The sequence below is a fragment of the Poecilia formosa genome, unplaced genomic scaffold (genome assembly GCF_000485575.1).
Source record: "Poecilia formosa unplaced genomic scaffold, Poecilia_formosa-5.1.2 Scaffold351, whole genome shotgun sequence".
NCBI lineage: Eukaryota > Metazoa > Chordata > Actinopteri > Cyprinodontiformes > Poeciliidae > Poecilia > Poecilia formosa.
The window spans coordinates 373,114-385,875 of NW_006800290.1; the positions used below are offsets into that span (position 1 = coordinate 373,114).

The 12,762-nt window shown below is 38.4% G+C and overlaps 3 protein-coding genes across 4 annotated transcripts in view; 1 reads left to right on the forward strand and 2 right to left on the reverse strand.

The window, feature by feature from the left end:
• Positions 1-14: 14 nt before the first annotated feature.
• On the reverse strand, positions 15-2,344 carry LOC103153501 (galactose-specific lectin nattectin-like). Its single transcript, XM_016661944.1, has 5 exons — positions 2,285-2,344; positions 1,789-1,819; positions 1,541-1,629; positions 949-1,087; positions 15-504 (listed from the first exon to the last, which is right to left on the reverse strand). The coding sequence occupies exons 1-5, from the start codon at positions 2,342-2,344 to the stop codon at positions 299-301; spliced, it is 525 nt and encodes a 174-aa protein (XP_016517430.1). The 3' UTR covers positions 15-298.
• A 2,050-nt stretch (positions 2,345-4,394) lies between these two features.
• On the reverse strand, positions 4,395-8,100 carry LOC103153480 (galactose-specific lectin nattectin-like). Of its 2 annotated transcripts, XM_016661954.1 has the most exons (6): positions 7,919-8,100; positions 7,432-7,453; positions 5,857-5,936; positions 5,272-5,406; positions 4,929-5,040; positions 4,395-4,759 (listed from the first exon to the last, which is right to left on the reverse strand). In XM_016661954.1, exons 1-6 carry the CDS (start codon positions 7,976-7,978, stop codon positions 4,695-4,697), a joined length of 474 nt encoding a protein of 157 aa, XP_016517440.1. In that variant the 5' UTR covers positions 7,979-8,100; the 3' UTR covers positions 4,395-4,694. The 2 variants fall into 2 exon arrangements, with proteins under 2 accessions (XP_016517440.1, XP_007574478.1); XM_007574416.2 differs by lacking the exon at positions 7,919-8,100 and having other exon boundaries at positions 7,432-7,912.
• LOC103153479 (L-rhamnose-binding lectin CSL2-like) overlaps positions 6,671-12,762 on the forward strand; it is a 14,044-nt gene continuing 7,952 nt past the window's right edge. Inside the window, exons 1-5 of the mRNA XM_007574415.1 lie at positions 6,671-6,858; positions 10,438-10,550; positions 10,705-10,770; positions 10,938-10,953; positions 12,430-12,501. Coding sequence (XP_007574477.1) covers positions 10,705-10,770; positions 10,938-10,953; positions 12,430-12,501 — 154 coding nt within the window. The 5' untranslated portion in view covers positions 6,671-6,858; positions 10,438-10,550. The remainder of the gene's footprint in view (positions 6,859-10,437; positions 10,551-10,704; positions 10,771-10,937; positions 10,954-12,429; positions 12,502-12,762) is intronic.

The window sequence follows — 12,762 nt, forward strand, 5'->3', positions numbered from 1 at the left end:
GTTTGTGTTAATTTATGCTTTTGTTGCTTATTTCAAAATGTTAAACATGAAAAATCCACCAGAAATCAATCATTATTGAAGGAAATCCATTAATAACTGAGCAGAGATGAAAAGATTGTTCAGCAGATTGTTGGAGGCTTCAGAGATTCTTGGCACAAATAAATGGTCTTCGATAGTAGCAATAATAGTCGTTCCACTGGTTCACTGGTGGAGAAGAAAACACAAGCATGAATAAACATTTGATCCTAATAAACATGCATCTTATTTAATGTTTTATGCTTTTAACCGTATTTTACTTTTAACACCACACACAGTTTTCAGCCTTCAGTCGTTTTAGAATAAAACAAATTAAAAATGTTTTATCTTTACCTTGATAGTTAATTTCCAGACAGTCTTCCGCGTTTCCATAATTATCAGGCTTCCTAGGAGCAAAGTGGGAATATTTGAACGCTGATCCGTCACTCCAACGCCATCTGTTATGTTTGAATAAAGAGACAAAATTAACTTCATGTAGAAGCAGAACTTTTCATCCCATTTGCTGCAGTTCACACATCCAGTTCAAACAATAATTCAGCCACAGTCATCGTCCAAATCGCATTTTCTCTCAGCTTGACTTAATTACATTGGCAATAAACACAGAACTTCATGAATATGTTATGAAATAAAGAGCATTGAGGAAACGTACGTTTGATACATCCACCTCTGACGCAGAAAAACACCCAAACATTTATTCCAAACTGGATTTCAGAGTGACACAAACTGAGTTTCTGCTGATTAACAGTGTTTTTATGGAAGATGCACACACACACACACACACACACACACACACAGAGCAACATGCAATACAGTGCTCAGGTTTAATACATGTGGAAACGTAAATAGCGTTAAAGAATCCAGGACATCCTGCTGGACCACAGCGTCTCTTCCTTCATTTTTAAATATTTGAACTTACGGTGATGCCATCATAGCCTCCAGCCCAGGTAACTTGGTGAAGGCCGGTTGCTCTTTTCACCATGTCACTCAGGAAGCTGTTTTCTTCATAGCTGTGGATTGAGGCCAAATTTCCACCAACAGAAATGCAGAAGTCCTAATAGTAAGGAAACAAAGTAGAACAAAAAATAGATTTGCCAGGAACTGAATTTTCATCTTTAGAATCAAATTCATATCTTCGTCATTTAAAATGTTAGATAAAAATGTTTAGATTTTTCTGTGAACTTGCTGAATTTCTTTATGAATAATTGTTTTGAATTGAAAATCACTTTTGAATTGAATTGTGGGCTCAAAAATCAGAATTGTATCAAATTATGAGACATTAAAAGAATCCCACATCTTTAAAATGACTTTAGAAAAACTGTTGGATATTTCTCAGGTTTCTTTAATTCCTAGTTTTAGACCATAAAGTTTAACTGATCACTTTTGTCTTTCTGCATCATTTGATTCTCTTCAGTTCTCATCATTAATGTATTTTCTATGAGTTCATTACAGTAGTAGAGATTATTTGTCTCGTACTTTATGCAGTAAGTTCTGTTGGGTTCAGTACCTCTGCATCACTCCAGCTCTTGTGGTCGTAGTAGAAAATGAAGCAGCGGGAGCCAAACCGTGTCCATCCAGAAGGACAGGCAGGGGCATCTTAATATGTGAGGACAAGAAAATAATAAGAAATGAAAGACAAACCAAGCTAGTAACAAATGGACATGTCTGTGTTCAGCTCATTCAGTTCTGCATGTCTTGTCTTTATATTAGACAGTTTGATGAAACACTGAAGTTTTATAGAAGATACTTATCAACCTGCTGAGTTGTTGAAGTCTGGAACTGGAACCTGTGAACACAAAGACACACAGCTGATAACGGACCCGTCCTCCTGCTGGCTTTAACATTATTTGTTGCTGCAGGTTCTGTGGATCAAATGTAAAATCTTCCTGCAGCAGAGAGCCTGTGGAGTTTCTCTGGAATGGTAAAAAGATCTTATATGCAGCAAACACCCAGACGAAAGCAGAACTGCTGCATTGCACGCAGCACTTTCTGGTGTCGCTGCCTGGTTACCATGACAACACCAAATCTCCATGACTTTTGGAGTTTTTCTGGAAACCACTGGGAAGACCCTTCTTGCTGTTATCCACTTTTAGTTCTGTATTTGGGTTTTTAACTGATGTCCCTAAACAGACCTGAAGATCAGGCGGATCGATGAAAATTGGACAATATTCACTTATTTTTTGCTATTTTTGTTTTGCTATATTCCATGACCCAGATCAGGAAACAGTTTATGGAGAAACAATTTACTCACAGCTTCAGCAGTCATCATGATGCAGCCGAGGATCAACACCAGCTGGAGACCGGACGCCATCTGTCCAAAAACAAATGTAGCTTTTTATACCCAGAACAGCAGAGATGGAGGCAGCAGATCAGCTTCAGATGAACAGAAAAGTGAGTTAAACATGGAGAAACTGCATGTCACCTTTGCTGCACTGAGTCCTGACAGGAAGAGTAACACCAGATGGAAGAAAAGTCTGACCTCGTCTTTCTGATTAGGATCTTGGAATGTTGGAAACCTCATGCTTCCTTCATGCTTCCTTCATGCTTCCTTCATGCTTCCTTCTCGTAACAAGGTTGTTTCTTGAGTTTTATCTTTGTGCAAATCTTTTTGCTGAGTTCCTGCAGAACCACTTTGCTTCACCACGTCGTCTGCATGCTGCTGTCTTGTCCTGTAAACTTGCTCACTGTTTCTGCTCTTGTCTACATGCAGCCTGAACATCTGATGGTGTCATGATTCTGGGATGTTGAAGAACACTTGGCCCATTTAACAAACACTCATGGACTCATGGAGCCTCTCTTACAGTTCTGCGACACAGTTAGGGAGTGGAGGGAAGCTTGATTTCTAAATATCTTACATATATTAAACTTCTAATTTTTGATTTGCATGTCATTTCCCCTGCTAAAGCTTGCTAATAAAATATTGAAGTCTAAATTAATGTTGTGGACAGTTAAATTAATTTAGTCACCTAAATATTAATCCTTCTGATTAACATAAATTTGATGTTTATGATCCTAGTAATCAGGGGGCTTCAGACGTTTCTTTAGTTCAGATAAATAATGACCCTGGGACTCAGTCCGAGTCTCTAAAATGCTCTAAGCTGTAACAAGCACGTTATTAATAGAGAGAGAGCTGCCGTGAACAGGCGTGGTTTAAGCTGTCGGGCATCGGCGGGCTACTCCGATGTCTGATTCATGAACTGTAGCGGGTCATAACGTCTGGATCTGAAGGTAGTTAGAGCTTAGACGCATCTTAACCAAAATGTCCTCTACATTTGTATCTGTGGTAATAATTAGAGGCTTTTCGGACCCGTTAGTCGGAGAGCTGGTCAGTAATCAGTCCGCTGGAGTCTGGGAGGTGTTAGACTGAGTACTGTGTAATAACACCTGCAATAACACAACATCTTAACATGGGCAACCTGAAATAAACATATTAGTCTCTTAACTCACTGACTGTCTTTATTCATTCTAAGGAGAAAAGTGGTGCTGCTTTGTAAATGTGACTGGCCACAGCAAAACTGTCAACACGTTTACTGAAGGTTTGGATCTGATCTTTTCTTTCAACATGCTGTTCTAACAACAAAAGTTCTGCAAACTGAAAACATTCCTGCAGATTTCATTTCATCTGATCGCATCAGTAACCCTGATGTTGGTTTCTTTCCACCAGTATCTTCTGCTTATCTTTTGAATGACATTTTTAAAACCTTTTAGTAAATCACTTCATCTAACCTGATGTGCTATTTGCCTGGTTTTGCTTTCTGCATTTTTGCTGAGATGATTTGATATTAAGCTGATGAATATCTGCCACCATTAATGCTCTAATTTCTGCTTTAATTCAGGATTTTATTCTGGTCCATCAGATTACAGACGAGTCAAAACGCTTCAGGTCTTCATATGAATCTCCTAATTCTGACTTAATCCAGATTAAAAGATATTTCAGGAGTTAAAATCAGCTCCCCAAACTAAATGATCAATGTTTTCACCAGACTCATAGATCAGTGCTTAAAGTGAAAATAATCCCTAACATTTTTACTAATAAACTCTGAATAAGTTATTTAAGGTTCTATCTCTATATTTCTGTGGGAAATCTGACATTTTTATGCAAATCTGTTTAGTTGTCAGTTTCACTTTCACAAGGTTGTGAATTATACTTTAATTTTTAGTTTCTTGTTTGGTTCCAGTAGATCATAAAATTCATGTTTTCATTGTGTTTTTACTCCATTTTTACAAAGAGTCCTGGAAAACTTTGAATGATTTATATTCATAATTTTCATGGCATATTGAAAACAATCTGTTACGTTTAAAATGTTTTCAAAGTATGAAAAATAAACTTGATACTGAATTTGAAAATGAGGCTAAAATAATCATGTGCAGGTTTTCAAACCACTTAATGAAGTAAAAATATTTGACAGCATAAAGATCATTAAATCAAGTTTGTGTTTATAATGTTACTTTTTATTTCAGAAGATTAAAAACCCATTAAGCCCAAAAGAAATCCTACCAAACACAGACTTGCTATCAGAGCAGCATTCCCTCTTATCCATTCGTTCCCCTTAGACCTTTTAAACTTTTGTCATCTTACAACCACACAATTAATTTCAGTTTATTAAAAGTATTAAAACTGAGATGAAGCTGAGAAGATTTTCAGCAGATGGTTGGAGGCTTCAGACTTTTTTGGCACAAACAAATGGCCATGGCTGGGTGCATGGTCTGTCGTTCCACTTGTTCCCTGTTAGGAGAGAAAAGCCCCAGCATGACGAAACATCTGATTCTTCTACATTTCCATCTTAGTTCATGTTTTATTGAATTACATGGAACTTTTAAGCCAGGTTCAGGTTTCAGCATTCCTTCATTCAAAAACTAAATAACAAACAAATCAAAAATGGGTTTATCTTTACCACCGCAGTTCATTTCCAGACAGTTTTCTGTTTGTTGGTAATTATCAGGCTGACCCAGAGCGAAGGCAGAATAGTCAAACTTTGATCCGTCGCTCCACATCCACTGTCCCTCCTAACACAAATGAAATGTTAGCTTGTAGTTAACTAACAGTTACTGAAATATCATTTACTGCAGGAGAGAGTACAGACATCATCAAGCACAAGGCCACACACTCTCAGATGAGTACAAGTGTGTGTGTTATGTAGATAAACATTCTGTGTTTATCCACACACAGTACAAGTTGAATGTGTGTGAACAAGCCGCTCATCCAGCGCGTCACCTGGTCTGGTTTTCTGAACCTGCTGTGATGGCGTCATGGCCGCCGGTCCACGTGATCGAAGGGCTCCCAGTGTCCCGTACGACCATGTCACTCAGGAAGTCGTTTTCTTCGTTGGTGTGGACTGAGGCCAAATTCCCACCAATAGAAATGCAGAAGGCCTAATGCAGAGCAGACAGCAGAAAAAGTTACAGTTGGAAAATAAATATCTTCAAATGAAGAATCAAATGTGTCTGAAACTGAAGCTAAAACGTTAGAACAAAAATGGTCATTTTCCTGAAATTTTGTTGAAAGATAAATTCAGATAAATTCAACAAATTAAAACAGATAATGAAAAGCTTTGGTTATTTCATGAAGTGTTTTTAAATTATTTTAAAAATCATTTTTATGCTAGTATGAGCCATTCAGCAGCAGTGAGTTTATTTTTTTAATCAGTTAAGGAAGTGAGACTGATGGTCTGCAGGATGAGTCTGATTATTTAACGAACGTGACAGAGGATCTATGTGCCTGTTGTGTTATTTTAAAGCTGAAAACAGAGCAGCTTCATGTTGGTGAGCAGCTGAGGAGGATGTTACGAACTGAAGCAGAGTTGTGTTTGTGCTCCTCTGCACCTCGGCATCGCTCCACGTCCTCGGGCTGAAGTAGAAAATGAAGCAGCGACTTCCAAGCTGGGTCCATCCAGGAGGACAGGCTGGAGTCATTTAATGTGAGGAGGAAAAAATTCAAAAGATATTGCATTAAATTTGAATAAATGATAATGAATTCATAGGTATATGTTAACCCTTCTATAGTTAAATTCACTCTCCAGATGCTTATTGGTGATGACAGAACTTTTGATCAATTAATGACTCAGTTTGGCTGCACAAGGGGGAGAGAGATCAGTCCATACGGAGGCCTCAGTCCTCGACCAGGCTGTTGACCTTTGCTCTCTGTCACAACCTGCTGTCCTGTCTGACAATAAAACCTTTCAAAGAAAATGTTTTGCTGCTGGGATGGTGAAAGCCTCCCTGTGTCATGATAACCACACACTTCCTCTTTAGTCACGTCTGCACAAATGAAGCTGTATGTGTCGGCAAACTGCATCCAGTTTTCTGTTTCCTGTAAAGTAAAGCTTCTTCTGTCATGTGGAGGTTGGTGGTGGTGAGGAGAGACGCAGAGACCCAAGTTGTAGAAGAAAAGGATGAATTTAATGAAGAGTGTAGCTGAAAAACAGTCCAGATCTCAGGCAGAGCAGAAACAGAGGCTCAGCACCAGCAGCAACTCAGTTAAACAGAGACTAACAACGAGCTAATGCCACCACAGGACTTAACAGTTCAACTCTGCCGGCAGACGAACTGTCACAGACAACAGGTGGGTTTAGATACACAGGGAGGGTAATCAGGTAACTAGACACACCTGGGAAACAATCAACAGAGACTCAGGACAGAACCTGAACACAGAAAACCCTTCAAATAAATACACAGAAACACGGATCATGACCCCTTCATGTTTTTGTTCTGGGGTTAATCTGCACGTTTTGGACCAGAACCCGTCTTCTACCTGAGCGCTTTGATGGTTGGACATTCCCATCATGCCTGTAGTTGCACAGACAAATGCTGCACCTTTAAGCTTTGGTAAGTTGTTCCCAGGAGGAACCAGACTGGAGCAGCTCCATGATTCTCTGATAGCTTCTCTAATTTCTTTTAACTTTCTCATCGTGTTGAATAAGAGAGTTTTTCAGCTGCAACCTTGAAATAAATCTAGAGGCGTGACGCCAGCTTACTGAAGTGTCTGTTAACCTATCAGAGGTTTGTGGAAGGAAACTCAACAGGTTCGACTGCTTTCTGTAATAACCACCAAATGTATGTCAAATTCAGGGAACGTTCAAAACAATCTCTAAGAAATGTTCTCACTAAGTCTTCTGGCATTTAGCAAATAGAAATAATTTTGGTAACTAACTACCAGTGTGACAAACTTGATTCTGCAGGTGTTTATTTAACTGTGGCTTCGTGCCACGATCAACAACACGTAGAGGAAACGCTGCACTGTGCAGCACAGCGACGCTCCAAGACTTCAGCTGAAGAAAAAAACAAATGGCTTCCCAAGCTGTCACACAACTGATGCATAAAAAGTACATCTATGACGTTTCATTTATAGCATGTGTAATATCACCAAACCACCAAAGTTTTATAGGAATAATTACCAACCTGCTGAGTTTGGAACTGGACCCTGTGAACACAAAGACACACTGATGACCACTGACCTTAACGGCATCCTCAGATTCTGGTGATAAACTGAAAACTCTTTGTGCATTTGGACATTTTGACATTATTAATCTGTTAAAGATCTTATAATCAGTAGCAAACAGATGGAAACTGATGTATTTACACCCAACAGTCTCTGCTGCCACTGGTTGGTTTTACTGTGAGCTTCGGCTTTCTGAGCTTTTTGGAAGTTTTCTGGAGGCTCTTTGGGAATCTGCTTACTTATTTTCACTTTTTGTTCAGCATTTCAGTTTTTATCTGATGAAACGAGCCAAGATCAGACGGTCAGTGGAATATGGACGACAGATTCACTTGATTTCTGCCGCCTAGTTTCACATAAGCACAGGTTTTGGCTTGCTGCATTTTATGACCTAGTTCATGAAGCAGGTTATGGAGATACAAAAATATCAATTAGCATTAAATAACTTACAGCTTCAGCAGTCATCGTGATGAAGCCGAGGATCAATACCAGCTGAAAACCTGAATCCATCTGTGAAGAAACAATAAATTTCAGCTTTTCAGATGAAGTCAGAGTTGAATCGACAGACGGTGATGAAAAGCTGGATGCTTCCTTTGCTGCATGCAGAGAGAATAATACCAGATAGAAGGACGGATCTTATATAGGATTGTTGAAAACTTCCTTCTCGTAAAATAAAATTAGTCTTCACAAAAAAGACAAAATTTCCAAGAAAGATGTTTCCTGGATTTAAATATTTCTTTTCTTTAGCTTTGTGGAATTGTTTTCTAGCAGAAGAATTTGACATTGTGTAATCGTTTCTGCGTTGCGGCTTTCATTGGCTGATTCGGCCATGACGGGTTTTCTTCGAAATGGATGCTGTTGCTTTTTATTCTGATGAGAACAAACAGAAAACAACCAGGTTGTCATTAAACAAACTGTGATAAATGATCAACGAACATCTCAAAGTGTTAATTCAAGAAGGAAAAGGTTTTACTCAGGTGTTCAAGGTAAGAAACAAAAGTTTTCATGGTTCAGGGAGTTGATCTGAGCTGGCATATCGAGGGTCTGCTTGTCTCTGTGGTTCTAATGTTTGACCCATTTTAGGATTCTAGATATTTTATATGAATCTTCAGAAAAGGTTTAAACTTTCAGCATGTGAGCCTGGTGAGAGAAGGATGAACATAAACTGTCCAGAAATATCAACATAATCATCGGCAAAGAGCAAAGGATGCTGGGAGATTTATACAAAAGGCTCAACTTCTTGTGGGTGACTTCAGTCGTTGTTGCTCTCCCCTCTGGATGGCGCTACAGAGCAGCGGCAGCAACCATCAGCATTTATAAGAACTCATTCATCCCAAATGCAATTTACTGAATTATTGACAATTATTCAGATGTGAAGTTTGTGATCCTCTTCTTCATGTATTGTTTTTATATGAATGGAAAATTTAATGCAAAGCAGAAGAAGGAAGTAAAATCTGAAATGATCTCCCTCTTCTCTTTTCTCAGAAAAGATTATCCCTTTGTTCAAAAGCAACAAAGCTTCAATCGGCCTTATAAACATTTCTAAAACAAAAACTGGTCTAACTGCATCAACCGGCTGCCACAGGCTGAGGAACCCAACGGACACCTGTCCGTCTGCGGCGCCTAACGTTTCCATTTCTTCTTCTATAAAGTTTATACATCTATAGCTAACATCTGTTCACTGATGTCAAATTCCTTGTTTCTGAACAGCAGCTTTGCAAACAAAGTATTCTGATTCATTTTTTCTATATTAGACAAAATAATCTGCACCTGTTTTACATAAACAAAATCCTCACAACTCAAGTTTGATATTTAGCTGCTCAAAACATTTTTAAATGGAACATTAAATTAATTTAAAAACAAACATAAAACATGACTGAGAACAAAGTTTAGTTGTTATAAAGTCAGTCACGGTGAGGATGGACGACGTTCTGCCTCCTGATCGGCCCGAACGGTTCTGCCATCCGTTCCAGGAACTTGTCTTGAATAAATCTATAAACATTTCTGATCTATGCTTGGAAATGTTTGCTGGCTGTAATTAAATGCATCATTTGAAAGGTGTTTGCCAGCTGAGTGTCTGTGTTCCTGGTCAGGTGATCAGAGGTACACGGAAACAGACAGCAGGGGATTTTTCTTCAGGTTACTTTAACACTACAATCTAAAGATACAATATTTAGACAGTTGCATCAGTCGGAGATGTTTTATTGTTGCAGCTGAGTGCAGCAGACTGACAGCCGTTCGTTGTGTCCTCAGTCTGTGGCAGCTGCTTTGAAAAGGCAGATAATTTCACATTTTACTTCCTTCCAAGTTACTTTTTCATTAATATTAATATGTTGCATGTTCATCTTAAACTGAAATAAGTAAATTAAAAATGTAAATCTCCTGTGTATTGATGAGTTTAAGCTCCAGGTGGTTCTGACTGTGGACCAGTTGATTTAAAATTAAAACAGCTGAGTTCAGGTTGGGTAGAAAGTTTTAATATGTTGGAGTAAAACATCAGATCCTAACAACCAATGAGGATGAACGTAGATTTTCATGTCTCTGATTTCATTGAAGATTAAGAAAAAGTTCAATATTTTACAGATTCTATATCTATTTCAGTGTTGTACACTGATCAGCAGATGTTTTTTACAATTTGTTCATATTCAGCTAAAATATTTTGTGACTTATTGAAGTTTATTATTAAACAGTTTTTTAATGTAAAATAAAATTGACAGATCAAATTTATTTCAACCCATTGATCTGCATACCTTCTATCTTTATCAAATAATTTGACTAAATGAAATACTAAAAAACATTTTTGTTTTGCATGAATAATATTCAGAGATAATTACATATTTGCTGAACACTTTAAGCGTTCAGCAAATATTGACTGAAAGAATAAAACATAACTGTATCCTGCAGTTAAGCAGGATACAAGACTGCCACCAAATTAAATATTAGGACAATATTGTGCGTGTTGTTTGCAGATGTCACATTTAGCGAGACGCTGCAGCTACTTAATGTCTGCGATCTCTGAGACGTCCTGATTCCAGAAACGGCTGCTGGAAGAAGAAACTCTCCCACTGAAAATCTCAACAAGGTGAAGCTGAACTTGTTTTTGCTCATGTTGTGTTTATGCCACCACAGCTTCCTAATTACTAGGAGTTGTCCGATTTTAGTTTAATATGTTTCTTATTCCAGTTAATTTTCTAAGAAAACTATGAGATAAACATTTTGAATAATTCTTGCCACAGATGGCTTCAGGCCTGCACTTGACTTTGCTGCTTTGTCTGAGCGGAGCTCTCTGGGTCAGAAGAAGTGTAAGTTTTTCATGTTTCTGATCATTTGATGTGTCACTGCTTATGTTTATTTGATCAAACTGTATGATTGCAACAATCCAGTCTGTTTTATGTAAATATCAAGCGACTAGTGAAGCAATCCAGCATATTTACTGTTACTAAGTTCTAATACTTTGTCTCTTTTCCAGCACCAGGCAGAATCAGGTGAGTTCGTCTCATATAACGGTGGACAGTATCAGCATGGATGCTTAATGGCTTTCTGGTTGTTGATCCAAGGAATGAAGATCCAGAGTTTAAATATTAGAGTGTTTGGGACAGCATCTGTTCTACCTGTGTGTGTGTGTGTGTGAATGCTGGTTGTGTCCCATGTGCATCTCTTGATGCCACGGCAGTTTTCTCCACTGAACATTGAGGAAGATACAAATGTTTTTTGATGTGCCATCTTTTTTTATTCAGTGTAGATGCTTCATTTTTTCAGAAATTAAAAAATTAAATCATTTTATTGTCGTTTAGAGGTTGGAATAATTTCTCTTCACAAACTTCAAATTTGAATGAAAACTTTAAAGCAGTGGCATGATGTATTTTTCAGACACAATCAAGTGATACACATTACCTTCAGTTGCTATAAAATGCTGTGCATATCAAACATAAGTTGATTTCACTTTCTGATGCCTTGAAATTGGCCTCTGTCTCTTTAAGAAGCTCCTGCTCCTTCCAACATCCTGCGTTCAGCACATCCTCACAACAAAACGTTTCTATGTTAAGTACAACCATTCTTAGGAGCTTTGGACTGAGAAGTAGTTTATTTATAAGCCTAGCAGGTTGCATTTCCACCAGGTGTTTAGTGATTGCTGCTGCTAGTTTAGAGGAGCTGAGAGGGAGCAGCGCTTTGTGAGACGAAGCCTTCAGACACCCTGAATAATTACATCAGGAGATCCAAGGATTTCTCAAACACTATGAAAAAATGAAGGCAACACATTATAACATGATGCAAAGCTCAAAAAGGTTAATATAGTACTGCCTCTTTAAATCTAAGATACAGTAGAAAGATGGAACTGCACTGTGTCAAGATGCCGTCTGGTTAAATTGAAGGTCACAGGTTAATTTGTTTATAAGACAAAGTATTTTTCAGCTTGAATCATAATCATAAGGAAAAAAAACCCAAGATGTTGCTGAATTCATCTCCACAGTTAAACTAAACTGGATCAGGCGTCTTCTGCACAGCTGTAATTCAGGAACAGCCTGCAGCAAACAATCAGGTCTGCAGAGAGGCTGACCTTTCATCCAAACAGGCCAAGGGTCAGGAAAACGACAGCCAACATCTCTGCAGACCCCACACATCCTAGACACAACCTGCTTAGATTTTCACCTTCCAGTCAGCGCCACACTGACTAGAGTGTCTACCCCAGACTGTCTCTCTGCGGTCAGATAATTCCACCTGGTCTTCCTCTTTTTGGAAAAACATTTTTTTAGGAGTAGTTTTTTCCCCCACAATATTTTCATATGCATTTATATTTAATATGTTTAAACACTCAGAATTTACTGTTTGTAATTTATGGTAAGGCCAAAAGTTTAATTTCAGACATTTAGAACCAATTTATTCAACTTTTCAGCTTCTGAACTAAAATAAATTATTCCTGTTTATGAAACATATTTCTCTTCGCTCATGACTCCACAAAGCTCAGAACAGCGTCTTCAGCCAGAGAGTGATCACCTGTGATGACAGCGATAACGTCCAACACCTCAGCTGTGGTGAGTTAGAAATGGTTTCATAAGTTTGTTTCTGTTTTCTTTTAAAGACAAATAGTGTTTTACTGACGGACGTTGTGTTGACTGAACACTGCCACCCAGTGGTTGAAGGTGGTATGACGTGTTGACGGAACACTGCCACCCAGTGGTTGAAGGTGGTATGACGTGTTGACTGAACACTGCCACCCAGTGGTTGAAGGTGGTATGACGTGTTGACTGAACACTGCCACCCAGTGGTTGAAGGTGGTATGACGTGTTGACTGA

Coding starts and splice junctions, on each gene's coding strand:
- LOC103153480 (XM_007574416.2), bottom strand. CDS start 7,537: ATGCACAAAGAGTTTTCAGTTTATCACCAGAATCTGAGGATGCCGTTA. Junction 5,407..5,856: donor GGACGTGGAGCGATGCCGAG/GTGCAGAGGAGC, acceptor GCTCTGCATTAG/GCCTTCTGCATTTCTATTGG. Junction 4,760..4,928: donor TCTGGAAATGAACTGCGGTG/GTAAAGATAAAC, acceptor CTCTCCTAACAG/GGAACAAGTGGAACGACAGA.
- LOC103153501 (XM_016661944.1), bottom strand. CDS start 2,344: ATGGCGTCCGGTCTCCAGCTGGTGTTGATCCTCGGCTGCATCATGATG. Junction 1,630..1,788: donor AGACTTCAACAACTCAGCAG/GTTGATAAGTAT, acceptor TCACATATTAAG/ATGCCCCTGCCTGTCCTTCT. Junction 1,088..1,540: donor AGAGCTGGAGTGATGCAGAG/GTACTGAACCCA, acceptor CCTTACTATTAG/GACTTCTGCATTTCTGTTGG.